The sequence below is a fragment of the Prionailurus viverrinus genome, chromosome C2 (genome assembly GCF_022837055.1).
Source record: "Prionailurus viverrinus isolate Anna chromosome C2, UM_Priviv_1.0, whole genome shotgun sequence".
Lineage (NCBI taxonomy): Eukaryota > Metazoa > Chordata > Mammalia > Carnivora > Felidae > Prionailurus > Prionailurus viverrinus.
The window spans coordinates 58,488,151-58,507,853 of record NC_062569.1 but is presented as its reverse complement, the minus strand read 5'-3'; the positions used below and the strand labels follow the sequence as shown (position 1 = coordinate 58,507,853).

At 33.6% G+C, this 19,703-nt stretch overlaps 1 protein-coding gene across 1 annotated transcript in view; it reads left to right on the top strand.

The window, feature by feature from the left end:
• SI (sucrase-isomaltase) overlaps positions 1 to 13,650 on the top strand; it is a 160,315-nt gene extending 146,665 nt beyond the window's left edge. Inside the window, exons 41-48 of the mRNA XM_047875261.1 lie at positions 1,401 to 1,549; positions 3,506 to 3,590; positions 3,675 to 3,731; positions 4,330 to 4,454; positions 6,140 to 6,228; positions 10,163 to 10,212; positions 10,462 to 10,629; positions 13,452 to 13,650. Of these exons, the coding sequence (XP_047731217.1) occupies positions 1,401 to 1,549; positions 3,506 to 3,590; positions 3,675 to 3,731; positions 4,330 to 4,454; positions 6,140 to 6,228; positions 10,163 to 10,212; positions 10,462 to 10,629; positions 13,452 to 13,520 (792 nt within the window). The 3' untranslated portion in view covers positions 13,521 to 13,650. The remainder of the gene's footprint in view (positions 1 to 1,400; positions 1,550 to 3,505; positions 3,591 to 3,674; positions 3,732 to 4,329; positions 4,455 to 6,139; positions 6,229 to 10,162; positions 10,213 to 10,461; positions 10,630 to 13,451) is intronic.
• The last annotated feature ends 6,053 nt before the right edge of the window (positions 13,651 to 19,703 follow it).

Genomic DNA, 19,703 nt, shown 5'->3' with positions numbered 1-19,703 from the left:
TTTAGGGGCATCTGGGTGGCTCAGTCGGTTAACCACCCGACTTCAGCTCAGGTCATGATCTCACCGCTTGCCGAGTTTGAGCCCCATGTCAGGCTCTGTGCTGACCGCTCGGATCCTGGAGCCTGGAATCTGCTTCAGATTCTGTGTCTCCAACTCACTCTCTGTCCCTCCCCCCCACTAATGCTCTGTCTCACCTTCAAAAATAAATAAACATTAACTTTTTTTTTAATGTATAGTTTAGACTTAAATGCTTGTATATCAGCTTGTTAAAACTGAAATAACATCAGTTAAGTCAGGAGGCAACAGATAGGATCTTTGCGTCTTTCTTACTTGACTTTGGAACTAGTAAGGATAGAATCTTATAGCTTAATTCTTGGACCTTTTTACTTTCAAGGTTTTGCCTCTTCTAACATTTTTACATATACAAACACCCAGTCATCATTCAAGCTTTCTAATCTAAAGCTCATTAATCTACATCAAGCTTACTGAAATCTAAAAAAGTTGGAATTTTCATAGATATGGCCAGCTCTTAAGGACCCTCTCTGTCTGTTGAAAACATAAACATATTGCCCCCTAGAGTTATGTGGCAGCCTTGTTTGTTCCCCAGCACACATTAAAATATAGAATGCTAATCGCCTTCACTATTATTTTTTGACCAGTAAGTGCAACAACATTTCTTAACAGGCTTTTAATCTTTCCAGTATCAACTTTAGTCTTTTTACCTGGAGTGTGTATTCCAGAGTGTATCTGGGCATGTTGTTCTTCCTTATCCAGCATTAATTAGGTCCTTTCTTTCTGCTATCTTAATTCTTTAATATCATAACTTATCCATTTCTCAGGAGAACACATAATGTGGGGGTCACCATGATAGGTTCTGGGTATCTCTGTTTATTCCAATCCACTTTTTAAAAATTTGTTAATGTTTATTTTTAAGAGAGAGAGAGAGAGAGAGAGATAGCACAAACCGGAGAGGGGCAGAGAGAGGAGACAGAGGATCCTAAGCAGGTTCTGTGCAGATGCAGATGCTTAACCCACTGAACCAGTCAGGCACCCCTGTTTCAACCCACTTTTATAAAGCATTTCATTTATTTTCTAGTCTTTTCACCCTGATTATCATTATGTTGTCATCTATTCAAATTGAACTGTTCTTTACATATGTTCACCTAAACTAAATCAAGCTATGGGTATAATTTGCATTCTTCTTATTGAAATAGTAATATTACGTTCTTTCTCCATCATATGATAGTAATATTATTGCATAAGGTTTTTGGTAGAAAGTATATAACACATGACAATGAATGAATATTATTTTCTAGTTTTCATTCTCTAAATATGTATCTGAAAATTATGATTTAAACCAGGACAAATGCTTATGACTATTTCATTCTGCTTTGTTTCAGAGACAAGATCCTGCTTCCTGGAATAAAACTTTTTCTGAAATGTCAAAGAATATTCTAAATATTAGATACACTTTATTACCCTATTTCTATACACAGATGCATGAAATTCATGCTCATGGTGGCACTGTTATTCGACCCCTTTTGCATGAGTAAGTGCACATTTTATTTCCTGCCAAAAAGAAATGGGTTTCATTTAATTTACTCAGTAATCTCTCATAGTATAGAATATTTGAAACTGGAAACTTTTTCATTGTTATTTTAGTATATATTTTCAGTTAATAAACATTTACATAAATAAGTCTATTGATAATCAGGATGTTATTAAAAATGAAACATTAATCAGTTATTACAAAGTAATAATTCTTAGAAATAACTACTGTACACCTAGAGTTAATTTAGATTTACATACTTATTGTATTGACTTTTAAAAATGGAGGCAAGTAATATCACCTTTATATTATGCTTTGATTAACTGAAGTTTAGGGCAATTAATTAAATCTACCATATATATACCTTACTGAAGAAAACCATCTCACCTCATCTTGGAGGTGTATTATAGAATACCCTAGAACAGTTCTAACATTCTCCCTAGAAAATTGTTTTGGATTCACTTCTTATATTTTTTAATGTTTATTTATTTTTGAGGAAGAGAGAAAGAGACAGAGGGTGAACAGGGGGAGGGGCAGAGAGAGGGAGACACAGAATCTAAAGCAGGCTCCAGGCTCTGAGCTGTCAGCACAGAGCCTGATGTAGGGCTCGAACTCCTGGACCATGAGATCATGACCTGAGCCAAAGTCATACGCTTAACCAACTGAGCCACCCAGGTGCCCTAGGATTCACTTCTTAAAGCTCAAACTGATACATGATTAAATCTTGAAATTCTATTCTATGGAGCATAGTTGCATAAATTTTAGCCTGTTCTATTTTTAAGGCAAATACAAGACAATTCTGATTGCTGATGTCACAAAAACAACACAATTAAAAGTAGTACAAAAAACCTTTGAAATAATCATACTTAACTTCTTATGTACCTTATATTACCAGAGTAATTGAGTGAGGTGATTTGTTAGACTGCACAACTGATAAATCAGTAAAAATATACGGCACATGTTTACTAAAATAAATAATAATACACAAGGCAAAATGACAAAATAATAAGTTGATCAGTATGCCTTCTGTTCTCAGAATAGGGTTTTAAAAAATAATAGGTATTCCTAGATTCATATCAGCCTCTAGTTACTTTATTAATTTATCTACCATAATCCATTCTTTATTTTTGATAAAATTTTATTAATATCTTGCCTCTCTTATTTCCAGACTTTCCCCTCTTGTGTTCTCCCTATTTACTTCCCAGCAGAGTCAAATTATCAGCTCTGGACTGAGTCCCCAACCAGAAACATTATTATTAACTATGCAGACTCTTGTCCTGTTGAGAACATCTGGGCCTTTGTTCCCATGGGAAGTCCATGAAGGAGTAAATTCAGAGTCCCATTTGGCATTAATCTCAGTTTATAGTACAACAAAGCAAGACAAAAACAAAAGAACAAACAAAAATGTGCAATTCCATTTCAATTAGAGAAAAAATGTGGTTATTTAATAGTGACTATTCTCAAACTATGAAAAACAGATTCTGGTGTTTCCAACCATTTGTATCTCAAATTCAGAAATATATTAAGTTAAATGCACCATTCAGTGAGCTTTAAGTAGGATAAGCAAAATCTTTTTGAATTACCAAATCAAGGTTCTTAGAGCACACCTGTTTAACAATTCTCATCCAGAGTACTTACAACTTTTGCTTCCTAGTTTGTTGATCTTTTATGAGGCACAGTTAATATTTGTACCTCTATGAGTTCTCTTCAGAGGTTTCTCATTCAGCTGGTCTTATAGACATTCTCTGCATTTTGAAGTAAATTTAGTTATAATCTAGATTTACTCATAAAATAGTGTGCTAATTACGGCACATTAAATCCTAACTGATAGAATTGCTTTTGATTTGTTTATAGTTTGGTTTTCATTTCAGTCCACACAAGTCTATACTGCAAAATGTGATTTGAATAATTATTTTATGATATTCAGATTTACTTATTTGTGAATATTTTGTCAAGGTTCTTTAATGACAAGCTAACCTGGGATATATTCAAGCAGTTCTTGTGGGGTCCAGCGTTTATGGTTACCCCTGTACTGCAACCTGTAAGTTCTATCATACATTTTTGTTCACAAAATAGTTTTGTATTTGGTTTATATGTGTTCAATGATTATATCTTTAAATTCCAGTATAGGGACACTGTAGCAGGCTACGTCCCTGATGCTCGGTGGTTTGATTATCATACGGTAAGTAGTTAAGAATTCTAGGGCATTGCCAAAGTGGAAATGAGTAACAATTCGATCCAAGCCTTTTCTTTAGGGACATATTTGGTCTACTTTACATTTAAAAAGAGTAAGATAGTTCTTGCTAATTACAGCTGAATCAAATTAACACACAGTGAAAGAGAGTTAATTTATGCCCCATTATTTGTTATGTAGACATTGATTTATTTTACTGAATAAGCATAGAGAGTGCACATTATACACAAAAAGTTCATTGCCCTTTATTGAATATATGAAGTTATCATTAAAGGTGATGTAGTCCTTCCAAGAATAATGTATGTGAAAAGTCAGGAATAACTTTTGTGACTTTTCAAAACCCACACATTTTCTTCATGTGAGCATCACAAAAACAAATAGTGGTAAATTATTTTCAAAGCTATTAATAATTAAGAAGTACATGCTTTAAACAATATGATTTCCTGAATAAGTATTTGAGTTTTTATTAATTTATAAATTAAGTATATCATTTGATTTATAAAATGCAACCTCTCAAGTACCAATATTGCTGATGATTCCATTTCTTATTGCTTGTGTTCTTTCCTTCCAACCATCTCATTTCCAGGGCCAAGATATTGGTGTCAGAGGAAAATTTAATGAATTTGAAGCTCCTTTATATAAAATAAACCTACATGTCCGTGGTGGTCACATTCTACCATGTCAAGAGCCTGGTTTAAACACATTTTACAGGTAAGTGAAGTGTTTATAGAGCTCAGATTAAATTGTGGATATGTCATGTCAGAATTGTCAAGAACTGGGAAGGGGTCTGAGATTTTACCCTACTTCAAAGCTTACAAATTACTTTGTAAGTTAGTCTGCCACGGTGTCATGAATTTTGGGTAGGACACAAAGGTCTGTTTTACTCAAGGCATAACAAGAGACACAAACTTCATGTTTGCTTTTTTCTTTGCCCCCAAAGTTCCATGGGGATGACATGGAGTGGCCTATGCTGAGGCAGGTGCTACACATGTAGGAGGTTTGTGCCACAGCTAAGGAACTCCAAACCTAGGCAATCTTTTATAATGGGCTGCAAGCAAACATGTTCATTGTTTGCTTCCAAGGGAGACTTTACCTTTGTTATTATACTGGCCAGTAAATTTTTTTAAGTTTATTTATTTTGTGTGTGTGTGTGTGTGTGTGTGCGCGCGCGTGTGTGTGAGAAAGAGACAGAGAGAGTGAGAGAGAGAGACAGAGAGAAAGAGAGAGAGAGAGAGGGACCCAAGCAGGTTCTGCGCTGTCAGCCCAGAACCCAACACAGGGCTTGATGTCACAAATGGTGAGATCTTGACCTGAGCCAAAATAAGGAGTGGGACACTTAACCGACTGAGCCACACAGGCGCCCTGGGCAGTAAATTTTTCTTTAATTAATTTAAAAAGAACACTGCCCTATCTTCCAATACTGTTTGCTTTAAAAACATGCTTTTTTAATATTTTTCCCTTTTTTAATTTAAATTTTAGTTAACATACAATAAAATATATAGTTAACAATGTAACTCCATATATAGTTATAACAGTATAACTATATATAAACAACTTAACAATATTAACTATAGTACTATATGTTAACTAACTAAAATTTAAATTATGTATATATATGTATATAAATTCATGCTAAGACATGTTAACATCTTTACATGGAAAATATTAAGTTGCTGTAGAGATTTGAACGCTAGATGTTTTGGATATTTTAGGGAATTTCCATGGCAGTACAACCTTCAACATTTGTGATTGGAAAAGGTAATTATGCCTAAGTGTAACTGTCTGAGAAATCCTTCCTTAGCAATATGAAGCTATCAAATGAAATCACTTGTACAGTGAGCATGGAAGCAGATATTTAGTTCATAAATGGGCCTATGCAGGCACAAGCTTGGGAGGGATTGCCCATTTCAAGAATAGAACTTAAAATTTTCATACTACTCTTCACATTCTTGTTAATAATTTCCAATGATATTTCAGTGATTTATGTATGGAAATGTGAAGAAGGTTTAAACGATAATAAATAAAAATTGCTATTAATATAGTTTCATGTCTAATGGTCAATGACAGGATTAGCAGAGAGAAAAATAAATAAATATATCAATAAATTTAACATGGTTATAACTATTATAAGTGAGGCTCCTTTCAATTTGTTACAATAGATCAAAAGACATGCATGATATTTTCTATTAAATGTGAAGGATTTTATGGTTTATATCGTTCCCAGTAACTCATCACAAAAGGAAAGTCCTTTAATTTTATTGGTCTAAAACAGTTTGCATTCTCCTTAGTTGATAATCATCTTTGTTTTCGTTTGGATACTTATGTGGGTGCCATATCATAACTAAACATATGCTACTGTATAAACATTGGTTAAAATTATGTCTTTTTTTTTTTAGTCGACAAAACTACATGAAGCTCATTGTTGCCGCAGATGCTAATCAGATGGCACAGGGATCTCTGTTTTGGGATGATGGAGAGAGTATAGGTGAGTGTTCCATCTAGTTGAAAAATGTAATTGCTGACATACATATATGTCACATTAGTTTTATGTATCTACTACTGTACTTTGGAGGCTGAATGAAAGCTAATAATATTATACAAAGCTGAAATCATTTAATAATTAGCTGAACCAACTTAAAAACTTAGTGTTACAAACATTAAAGACTTTTCTCTTATCCTAAATATAGTTGATCCCTATGGTAAATGTCTGCATATCTAAGAGATGTGTGTGCATAGAGATTGTATATGGATCATCTTTTACTCCTGGAAGTTAGCCCATGCCATTCATGATAGACATTCCATATGTATGAGGTCTGCCCAGCTGAAAAGCCATGTTCCATGTGTACGTGGTGATGCATAAAGGATGCCACCAAAACCTGACATAGTCTAGAAACAAAACTCAGGTTTGATTTTGTATTTCATGGCTATTTTTTTGTATTCAATATTTTTACATGAAAACTTTAAAGATTTAAACTTAGATCTATGTTTATGACTATTTCTTAAAACCAGACTGAACCGCCAAGCTTCCAGCAATGTGTGTTTTGCTGACCATTGTCCTCTGAATCACTTGCGGTAGGCTATTAAAAATGCAAATTCTGAGGACCACTTAATTTCCATTAATTTGGGGAGAGGCCAGGTATCACCTTCAGGTGATGATTATGCTGTTAATTAAACACTCTTGTGGATTAGGTTTATTGACTGTCATTAATAATGCCAACTCTACTAGATGGGAAATCTGAATATTCACTTAACACAATCCACATAAAAACTAATATCTGGGTGAGTCGTTGTTCTCATGGAACAGTTCATTGCAATCTAATTAAATTATCTGTGGAAGAGAGATCTTTCAGTACTAGCAAAGACATTTATCTTGTATCTTTTTAGGTGAATCATAGTTAATATTTTTCAATGTTAACAATAAGAATTATTTATTAGTAAATAAAGTCCATCAGAAGATTAATATAAGAATCATATTGTAATAATCAAGACTTTAAAAAAACCTTTCCTAGTATTTTGTGATTTAAGGTGAAGAATCGACCACTATTAGTTAAAATCCTGTTTTTAGAGTCCTGACCTTTATTAACACAAAAAGAGGGGTTGTACTAAGTTTGCAGCCTTTCTCACCTGGGTCCAGCAGGTTGTACTTTGAATTTGCCTACAGCTTCCCAGGGTTGTAAAGTTGAGTAGTGCATAATTTAAACCTTGTCTTGGAATCTTTGAATTTAACTATCTAACAAATTAAGTTAATTCCTTTGAACAGCAAAGGAGACAACGTGCCCCTTAGAAATTTTTCTGTAGCTCTACTTACCAAACTAAGATATAGATGAAAGAAGTTGATATGACCTTTACCCTATTAAAGTTTCATGGCAGGTTTTTTTTAATTACTGAAAAGTAACATAATTCAGATATTTATTTCTTGATCCCTCTGTATAAACATACAAAATTATTTTGGCTAATTGTATTTAGCATTTTTTGGTTATATTGCACAATCTCAGTATTTTTGTTATAATTAAGTACAAAGATTTCAGATAATCCCTTGACATTTCTTGAGTAAACAGCAACAACAATACACAACAGATGCTTAGGGTGCTCGGATTTAGTGGATCAGAATCTCCAAAGAAGTTTTCTCTCACAGCAAACTCATCAATCTAGTTAATAGACACTAATTTTTTTCCTCCTTTAAGTACATTCACATTTTATAATGTATTATTTTTTGCTGATATATATTTTTTACCTCAAAGAAAATCAAAGATAAAATACAGCATTTCCTCCTTTTCCATGGTTTTGCTTTCTGCCATTTTGGTTACCCACAGTCAACCGTGGTCCCGAAGCAAATGATCCTACTTCTGAAATGATCATTTCATCATGTAGGCATTTTTCATCTCACATTATCACAGCAAGGATGAATATAGCACAATAAGGCATTTTGAGAGTGAGAGAACACATTCACATAACTTTTATTATTACACCATATTGTTATAATTGTTCTATTTTTAGTTACTGTTCATCTATTACTGTTCTTAATTTATAAATTAAACTATATCAGAGGTGAGTCTTTTATAAAAAAAAAAAGCAGAGTGTATACAGGGTTTGGTACTGTCTGAGGTTTCTGACATCCACTGGGGGGGCATCTTAGAATGTACCCCCCACACATAAAGGGGGACTTTTGTAAACCTATCTTGAAACTCGTGTATATTAAGTAAATTTTGACCATGCTAACTAATAAAGTTGTAGATTAGTAAAATCTCATTTTGTCCTACTTATCTTTTTTTTTTAAATGTTTATTTATTTATTTTAATAGAGTGCACGTGAGGAAGGTGCACAGGGAGTGGGGCGAGAGTCCAAGCAGGCTCTTCACTGTCAATGCAGAGCTGGACAGGGGGGTCGATCTCACGAACTGTGAGATCATGACTTGAGCTGAACTCAAGAGTTGGATGCTTAAATGACTGAGCCACCCAGCCACCCCTGTCCTACTTATCTTAATGAAATAGATGTATGCGTACTCTTGACTAACATCATATGTGGTATTTTTTCTTATTTATGAAAAACAACAAAACTGCCCATATCTTCCTAATAGTTATCACTTCTGTGTTCTTTTACCTCATGGTTCTATAAACAATTGGTCTTAAAAACTTACGCTATATTTGTATAGTTAAAAGTTAAGACTAAAATTTTTGCCTCAGAACACATATCAAAGAAGCCACGCATACATTGGTACATATAGAAAAAATGTTTTAGGCAGAACATAATTTAATTTTAGTGTAGGAAAAATTAATTGCAAACTAATTTTCAGAGAATTATTTAATCTAATGCCGGCATTTATAAGTTGGAAGAGGAAATTAAAATTTGTTACTTTTTCAATGTTTTTTTTTAAGTTTATTTATTTATTTTGAGAGAGAGAGAAGGTGCATGCACTCACATGTGCACCTGGGGGGAGGAGCAGAGAGAGGAAGAGACAGGCTCCCATGCAGGCTCCCGTGCTGTCACTACAGAACCCAGAGTGGAGCTCAGACTCAAAAACATGAGATCATGACCTGAGCCCAGGTCAAGAGTCGGATGCTTAACCTACAGAGCCACCCAGGCACCCCTCAATGTTATTTTGTTTCAGTCATGTACTTGTCTCCACTTTCGCCTTTCTGTCTTACCCATGCTTGTTTAGTTTTACCTCTAAACACAATCTTAGAATTCAGGGAAATCTAGACTTGTTTCCAGCTTTTGTTAATAATTAGTTCATTTACTTTCAGCCATTTATTTAACTTCTCTGGGTCTCACATTCCTCTTCAACCATAAGAATAATAAAATAACTTATCTTAGAGCAATGTGATAAAGTACTTAAAGTTTGACAAATAGTACTTAATTTAAGCTGTGAAATTATTTTAAAAATTGATTTTAATATGGCAAGATTATATTTTGATGAACATGGATATAAACCCTGTTTTATTATTTGTATTTCAGTAGACCTATAATAGTCTCTAACAACTGAATATTTTTCTCAAATGACACTAGAATATGTTACCATCATATTCATTTGCCTTTATACATATTATGTTGTCAGTCATTGAAGTGGCCCATAAGTGTCCACCACTACCACCACCCAATTCTGTTAGTTCTTTTACTTCTTTCATCCTCCCAGAGGTGTTTAAAGTGATTTTAGACCTGTCACCCTTTAGTGTTACCCTCCTACATACAGATACACACACTCCTGGCCTTCTGTAGCCCTCTCTGGTGAGACTCATCCTTCATATCTTAGTCCTTCTTGGACTATATTTGAAAAAGTTCAGTAAACTTAGAGAAAAATTTGATATCTGTTGATGGTATTTGATACCCTTTATACTGGGAAAGAGAAGCAAGATATACTAGTTTTTACTATTTTTCTTCTTTGGAAATATAAATATATTACCTTTTTTTTCTCTCTACAGACACCTATGAAAGAGACTTATATTTCCTGGTACAGTTTAATTTGAACAAGGTATGTATTCATGCCAGATCATTTGTATGCAATTGTGTTAAATAATATTTGAAATTTTATGCCAGATTTTATATTTATTTATATTTTCATATTTCATATTTGTTGTATAATGTATCTCATTTCAAATATCTGAGTAAATAATTTGCTATACTCTGAAATCCACTGTAGTTAACAGACATAGATTTTAAAAGATTTAATTGCTTTTGAAAATGAAGGGTTTATATTACTTCTTTTTCTGTGACTTTATAGAATACCTTGACAAGCACTATATTGAAAAATGGTTACATAAACAAAAATGAAATGAGGCTTGGATTCATCAACATATGGGGGAAAGGAAAGACTTCTGTTAATGAGGTTAATCTCATATATAATGGAAATAAAGTGTCAGTTAAATTTACTCAAGAGGCAAACAACGAGGTAAGTGACAAAGGAAAACACACTTTTTAATAGAGTTTTTCAAAATGTCTATATGGATATCTTATATTTCCTGTCTGTCAAGAAGCATAATTATGGATACCTATGACCTTTGTTGTTTATTCATATTCATTAAACTTCCTGAACTATCTCCATTATTATCATCCTTAGTAACATGTCATATGAATCAACCTAATGGAATGTATGTTACAATTCTCCTGATATAATCTAAGCAAGATAAATTTCCATTAAGCCTCTAAATCAGTTGTCCCTATATGGTAAAGTGCCTTAAAATTTAATTTTTTTTTCAAATATAAAATGTCTACATTTAAACATTTAATACATCTTAGATAAAATATATTTGGAAATCCTTGCAAGATGTATCTGTTGGCACTCATGAATAATTTGACACACAAGTGTATGAGGATATGGTTCATATGTTAAATAAGGTATCAGGATTTTTATGTTATAGTCCATTGTTGCCAGTAATTAGTTTTTTACATTGAACAAATAATTTTAAGTCTTTTTTTTCTTTCAAGTTAAATAAGAATATGCAAGTGAACAATCTCTTAAGCTCCTTCCGATTTAAATTCTGGAATCTATGTTCTGAAAAGGTAGATTCCAAAGTGCATATATTCTAGAAAACAGCTAACTGTCATAAATGATCCAAGTATAAGGCTATGTCTGCACTGCTAAAACTGTGTGAGTGAGTGAGTGTGTGTGTGTGTGTGTGTGTGTGTATACCTTTTGTCTTTGTAGCTGTATAAAAATAAGTAGCTGTGAGTCAACCAGTCGCTTCAGGTGAACCTAATTTACAAAATAGCCAGTTACTTGACTGACTTCAACTTAAAAAAAAAATAACAATCGCATCTTGGACCACAGTCCTAGGTCCTCATAGATTTTATAAACATGAGAGATGCACAGCATCTGAAAGATTGTTTCATCCAGTTGAAACTTAATACCTGTCTTGTTGTTACTACTGTTTTGTAGCCAAGTATCGTTTCCCCTTTAATGCAGAACTATGTCTTAATTACTATTTTTGTATCAAAATAAGTTTATTTCTTTAAATTATATCGAGGTTGGGAAGTTAGAGTTTTGTATATTTAATGTCCTTCCTTGGTAATAAAAAAATTGATTAACACAGTGCTCCACTCCCATTTTTCTTCTTTTTAAAATTTTACTGGTTTATAAAATTGTATGGTAAAGCCATCACTGATTTAGTCCAGTGTTAATCATATGGTAGACCAAGAAACTGAGTTCTGCAAGAGGAAAATTAATTCTCCAAGACTAAATAGTTAATAGTTATCAATCATAATTAGCAATCTGTGTTTTTGAACTGCCCAATATTCAGTCAGAATAAAAAGGGTGATTTGCCATATATACTTTCTTACTCTTTATTTACTACTACATTGGTAAAAATAAAGTTCCTAACTTTTACTATAAAAAAAAAACTAAATACAATCAGGTGAACAATGTCAAATAAGATATTTTAACATATCAAATATCTTTTCAAGTTGATTTTGACTGAATATTTGGCATAAAAACACATCATTTATAAAGAAAAATTCATTACACTACTTCTAGATCCATTCACAAGAAATTTTACAACATTTCATTACCTCAGGGATTACAAAAGATTTTAACTACTAACAATTGAGCAGTGCCTTCTAAACTCATTTAATTAAAACAAATATTAATGAGCACCTACTATTTCCAACCTTTCTACATATATGGGAAAACTAGAGAGTGGTCAATTTCTTTCTTTATCCTGGTTGCCCTTCTCCATGGGGGTGGGAATTATATGCAAAACATGATTTAATTCCTTTATCCATATTATTTAAAAAACATTTTCCTAGCAATAGTTACATTTTGTTGTCTTTTGTACAGCTATTAAAAGCTATCTGACGTACTTGTTGCTTTTCAGTTTTGGTAAAAAGGAACTAAGATAGATTTTGGTGTAAGATGGTCAGTTTCAAATCTGGCTAATTTATATTTTAAAAAATTATTTAACTTTTACCTTTTAAATTCTTCTACTGCCCAGAATGTTGTGCTTTAGAAAAGAATATATTTTATAAAGCCCCTATAAGAGTGCCTGGTATTCAGTAGGCAGTAAAGGAATGTTGATTCTCTTCCTCTTCTTTTGCATATTTGATAATTGAATCTAAACTTTCTGAGCTAAGGCACAGAAAGTCATGTGAGTGTATTGGAGAAAAAGCAATGGTAAGGTCTAATGAAATCATATCATAAAAACATTACACGTGATGGACTACAGCTGCTTAGACACCCCCATAATTAGTCCCTACGTGGTCTAATTGAGATTCTGTCCAGTGAAAGAAAGTAACACAACAAAATTGAAATTATTGGCAATAAATTCAGCATCCTAAACCTTTAGGGATTGATGCAAAAGAAAACATATTTCTAATCTAATTTGTGTGTGTAGATGACTGGCTCATATTTGAGAGCAGGAAGCACAGAGATTTATCTAATGCAATTATAAATAATACCATGTTTCAGAATATGGAGAAAGAGTAAAGTAATAGAAATCAAGATGACTGGTTAATAGTATTAGTTTTTCACAATCTTTTAACAACCATTCCACCTATCTGAGATTTATTTTTATTTGAATAATGAGTGGGTTGGGTGAGATTATTAGTGAAATAGTTGTGAGCTCTCTGGAATAAAAATTCATCAAAAAAAAAAAAAGAAACAAAGACTATCATGTTACTTAGAGAAAATTTATTTATGGAAATAGTCTTTGTTAAAAAAACAAAGGGACCCAACATTGTTCTGATTAAATAATAATTATCATTTTACTTTCTTTTTAGATATTAAATATTGATCTGACAGTAAATAATGTTATTCTTGATGAACCAATAGAAATCATCTGGTCATGAAGATCACCATCAATTCCAGTTGTCAAAAGGAAATTAACACCTGGATTTAAGATTCACTGTACTTACAGTTTTTTCTCTTTGTTGGTTTCTTATATTGTATAAAATATGATTTTAATAAAGTCTATCTAAAGTTATTCCATAGGGTACATTGATATTAATACTAATTTTATTACATTAATGTGTTCTAAATCCAGTTTTTTAACATATTTAGTAAGATTTAAGTAATTCTAGTTACCTTGCTAAATATCAGCCAAAACCATAAACTAGTTACTAAATATATATGTGCATAACTGAGATATAATTAAAATAAGTGATTATTTAAATGACATTTTTGTGTAATTGTATACAATATTTTCTCCAATGTTTAGTAAATTTAAGTCAGGTAACAACAGTTGTCATCATATTTAATTATTTCTTAGTATGTACATTTAATTAGGACACAGAAAATAAAATGCACATAGGTATAAAAAATATACATTTCTCTTTATTTTCCAAAAGAAAATTGTTTTAGTTTAGGTTGCTGTGACAAATTATCATAGACTGAGTGGCTTGAGCAACAAACATTTATTTCTCATTGTGCTGGTGGCTGAGAAGTCTGATGAAGTTGCCATAAGATTTGGTGTCCAGTGAGGACCCTCTTTCTGGTTTGCAGATGGCCATCTTCTCCTTGTATCCTCACATGGCCAAGAGCAGAAAGGACACCAGCTCTCTGGTGTCTCTTAGAAGGCATTAACCCCATTCATGAGGGCTCCATCCTCATGGCCTAAGTACTTCTTAAAGGTGCTCCTCCAAATGCCATCATTTTGGAGATTGGGGGTTCAGCCAATGAATTTGGGAGGGACACAACCATTCAGTCTATAACAGAAACCCAAATTTCTGTTTTAGCTTTGTTTTTTCTTTAAAATTTTCTTTTAATGTTTATTTATTTTTGAGACAGAGTGTGAGCGGACGAGGGGCAGAGAGAGAGGGAGACACAGAATCCGAAGCAGGCTCCAGGCTCTAAGTTGCCAGCACAGAGCCCAACGCAGGGCTTGAACTCACGAACTGTGAGATCATGACCTGAGCTGAAGTCAGACGCTTAACTGACTGAGCCACCCAGGTACTCCAGGTTTGCTTTTTATACAGGAAAAAAAATATTATTTTTTTTTTCTATTTAGCTAGTTGAACAAACCATTCTAACTCATTTATGTGGTTTGCAAGGCTCTAAATCATGGTCTAAAATAGTATTCATTGGTATTTTTTTAACACTTGGGTTTCTTTGAATTTACTTAATCAAGTAATATCTGTAACTTGATACAATTCTTTTCTAACTAAAAATTAAAACATTATTAAAGTAGAATATTTAAGACAATAACTCAGAGTACAAGGACTTGGGAAACAATAAGAAGGATAATAATTATTATTATCAAAAAGACAATAAATAACAAGTGTTGATGAGGATGTGGAGAAAGGAGAACACTTGTGCTTTGTTGGTGGGAATGTATTGGTGTAGTCACTATGGAAAACAGTATAGAGTTTCTGCAAAAACTGAAAACAGAACTGTCACAAGATACAGGAATTCTACTTCTGGGTATTTATTTGAAGAACACAAAAATATTAACTCAAGATGTATGCACTCCATGTTCATTGCAATACTGTTTACAATAGCCAAGATATGGAAACAATCTAAGCATCAATTGATAGATGAGTGGGTAAAGAAATTGTGGTATATACACACAACAGAATATTATTCAGCCATTAAAATGAATGAAATCTTGTCTGTGATTTGTGGCAACCAACATGGTTGGACTTTGAGGACATTATACTAAGTAAAATATGTCATGTAGAGAAAGACAAATACCATATAATTTCTCTTATATGTAGACATTACAAACAAAATATAAGTTCATAGATAACAGTGAACAGATTGTTGCCAGAGGTGGGGGAGGGATAGAGGGGAAGATGAAAGAAATGAGAGAAGAAGGTCAAAAGGTAAAAGAAAAGAAAAGAAAACAGAAAAGAGGAAAGAGGAAAGGGAAGGGAAGGGAAGGAAAGGAAAAAATGCTAGAGTATTGTTTTAATGGAATATTTAAGACAATTCATACCTCAGAATACAAGAACTGGGGGAAAATAATAATGACAATAATGGCAATAATAATGATAACAACAATAAAAATAAGTTTACTTCTAAGAAACGTTATAGCAGTTAAGGAGAATTTACAAATAGATTATAAATTATAAAATCAGGTGCTGGCCAAAGAATACACAATCACTACAGATGGGATTATAAATGAGCATAGCCATCTTTAAATGGCAATCATGCAGTATTCAGTAAAATTAAGTTTGTGTATCCACTTTGACCCAGAGTTCCACTCTTGAGATGCTTTTATAGAGGTGTGCAAAGAGGTATATACAAGCATATTTGCTGTTTGTTGCTGAAAAAGAAAAAAATAATCATGGACTGCTCTCAGCTAGGAGTTGGCTTGGCTCTAAGAATTAAGCCATGATGTTTTTCTATTGAAAATAAATACTTCCACAGACATCTAACCACAGTGGAACAAGTCAAAAACAAGACTACTCAGAATCATTTTTGAGGACAGGAAACAATAAAAACACTCTCCAAATCACAAAAATACCAAATATCTGCTTCTATGGACTAACAGGAGTGATCTGTTATTTTTTATCAATTGCAGCCATAGTCTTATTCCATTCCTTCCATCTCCTAGAAAAAAATAATTGCCAATTTAAAGGCATCACTTTTGACCATGGTAGCAAAGAAGTGGAGATAGTGTCTGTCCTAATAGAACTTTTAATGACAATAGTCTTTACAGATCTTAAGTCACTTGGTAAGAAGAAATTTTGGTTCCCATGATGAAATCAGTGAAAACATGTTAGCTTTAAATATAAAGTTAACTTGTGTTGTGACTATTACTCCAGAAATTGTATTTAGTTCTCAATGTCATATTTCATATATGATTGTGTGAAGGCTTCCAATACGTATTTGAAGAGGGAATGAGAAGTTACTTGCAGCTGTTCATGTAAAAATGAGAATCCTATACTTGTCTTTCCTAAGCAACCTGAGGCCATCTACGCCTCTGTTCAGCACCACTGCCATTTCACCTTATAATGTCTTCCACAGACATTAACTTCCTCTTGTCTGGGCAAGGAAGAACTGATTTACTCTGGGGAACTTCAGCCTGTAAAAATAATTTTTCCCACATTAGTTTTCTATTGCTTTGTAACAAATTATCACAAATCTACCAGTTTAAAAGAATCCAATTTTATTATTTCACAGTTTCCAATGGTCAGGATGTGGCTCATGGCTAGTCTGGCTCCTCTACTCAGAGTCTCACAGGCTGAAATCAAGAGGTTGGCTTGGTTATGTTCTTTGTCATCCTGAGGCTATATTGGGGAATAATTTACTTCCAAGTTCACTTAGGTTCTTGGCAAATTGATTTTCTTGCATCAGTAGGACTGACAACCTGCTTTCTGGGTGGTGGCCAGCTATAGGCTGCCCTCAGCTTCCTGATACTACCCTCACCTCCTAGTAGCCACCCATAGTTCCTTACCATGTATATGCTTCCTTAACATTGCCACTTACTTAGTGCAGCAAGAATAATCTCTGGAGCAAGTCTGCTGATAAGGTGGAGTCTTGTATAACAAAGCATAATCATGGGAATTACATCTCATCAACTTGCTATATTCCATTGACTTAGAGTTATTGATAGGTCCTGTCCACCCTTAAGGGGAGAATATTACACAAAGGTGTGAATTCCAAGAGATGATGCTTATGGGAGTCATCTTAAATTCTGCCTGCTACACTTTTAAACTTATCCATATGCCAATCAGAATACTATCAAACTTACAGAAATAAGGATTCACCAAAGATTCTAAAAACCATACACCAAAGACAAGTATGTGTTTACCCAACAAAATATTATAAGCACTCTAAGGATCAATTAGCAAGTATTTACTGAGTACCAAATACACATAAAGATATATAAGACGTCATGTTGGCATTTGGAATCAAATTTCAGGTGGAGACAGGAACTTAACATGTACTGGCAATCAGTTTCTTATTCCTTAAAAGCCAGCATATATTATCAACGCTGAAAAAAAAGTATTCAAAATGGGTATTATGCAATTAAAAACTGTTTCACTGAGGGGTGCCTCGGTGGCTCAAATGGTTAAGCGTCCAACTTCAGCTCAGGTCATGATCTTGAGGTTCACAAGTTCAAGCCCCACATTGGACTCTGTGCTGACAGCTTAGAGCCTGAAGCCTGCTTAGGATTCTGTGTCTCCCTCTCTCTCTCTGCCCCTCCCTCACTAGTACTCTTTCTCTCTCAATCTCAAAAATAAAAATATTTTTTTAAAAAATGCTAAAAAATAAACTTTCACTGAATATATGATATGTTCAAATTATGATGCTTTATCTACTTAATATAACTTTTCTTGCTTTTTGCCTGTGAGATAGCATACAACATACAGAATAGTACGGACTAATTGTTTAGAAACGCAGCCCCCCTAAGGAGCCATAACATCTGTGCAAAGCCTTCTCTGGATAGATAAAGAGAAAGATATAGCAAGCTGAATCTTCTACCCCATTTTCATTTCATCCATATGAGCTCCAGTTTATGTGACTTATCCATTTGGCTACCCAATGAACGTAAAATTGAGAGTCAAACAGATGAGTTTAAATTTGGCTTCCAACATTTAATGGCGTCACGTGTAGTGGCTAGTATCTGTTGCATAATCTTGGTGAGCATCATTCATTGTTCATAACTAGTGACTAATGGCTGTGTTTCGAAGCACACAAGTTATCTTATAAAGTAGAAAATACATGGCATTCACCATCTACCCTAGTGATTCACAAAATCAATGTTGCAAATCTGATTTAACGGCTAAAAAGATTAATTTGGTGATTACATGAAGGAGACTTACTTTGTAGTAATCCAAAATAAAATGACCCATATGTTAAAAAGCCATATATTTTATATTTCAAATCCCTCTCCAGTCTATTATTTCCCCTCTAGATTTTTGTTCAGGTCCACATCGATTCTAATCTGATACATTATCTGATACATAATCTGATACATAATCTGATATTTATCTCTTCTTGCTTCCACTCTCCTCCAATTTTTCCCAATTAACACACAATACAGAAAAAAAATCTAAACTACAAATATTTCATTTTATTGAGCACACTTATCCAGTGATTCCCTTCAAATAAAATCTAAATTCTAACCATTATACACAAGGTCCTAACTGAAAGTTTAAAAAAAAAAAAAAACCCAAAACGTAAAGTTCTACAAACAAACATGACAAAATTAAATATTTTGGAAAGAAATACCTTATTTTATTTTTTTAAATGTTTATTTTATTTTTGAAAGAGAGAGAGAGACACAGAGTGCAAGCAGGGGAGGGGCAGAGAAAGAGACGCAGAATCAGAAGCAGGCTGCAGGCTCCGAGTTGTCAGCACAGAGTCCGACAAGGGGCTTGAACCCATGACCCATGAGATCATGACCTGAGCCAAAGTCGGATGCCCAACTGACTGAGCCACCCAGGCACCCCAAGAAATACCTTATCTTAGATAAAGATATTTAATTTTAACTTAATCTCTCACACTCATTGTTTTTCTTCCTCCCTCACTACTTAGAATGCTGCTTCTTTTTGCCTTATTCTCTTAGCAAATTCCCATTATCATGTTATAGTTAAGTTTCACTGCCAAATTGATGGGCATGGTTTCCTTTTTTTTAAGTTTATTTATTCTGACAGAGACAGACAGACAGACAGACAGAGAAAGCACAAGCAGGGGAGGGACAGACAGGGAGAGAGAGAATCCCAACTAGGCTCCACACTGATAGTGCATAGCCCAATGTGGGACTCAAACTCATGAAACATGAGATCACGATCTGAGCCAAGATCAAGAGTCAGACACTTAACTGAGCCACCGAGGCACCCCAATGGACATGATTTTTTAACTCCTTGAAGCAAAGAACTTCCTCCATATTTCCATAGAACTGACTGTATTACATTAACTTGAAATTGAAATTGACTATATCTTTCAACTAGATTATGGGCTTTTGAGGCCAAAGAACAGGGATTGCCTCTCATCTTCCTCTGTCTGACTCAATACACAGTAGTAGATGCTAATAAATATGTTGAATAAATACAAAAAAAAAAAGGGAGAGAATGAAGTTAATT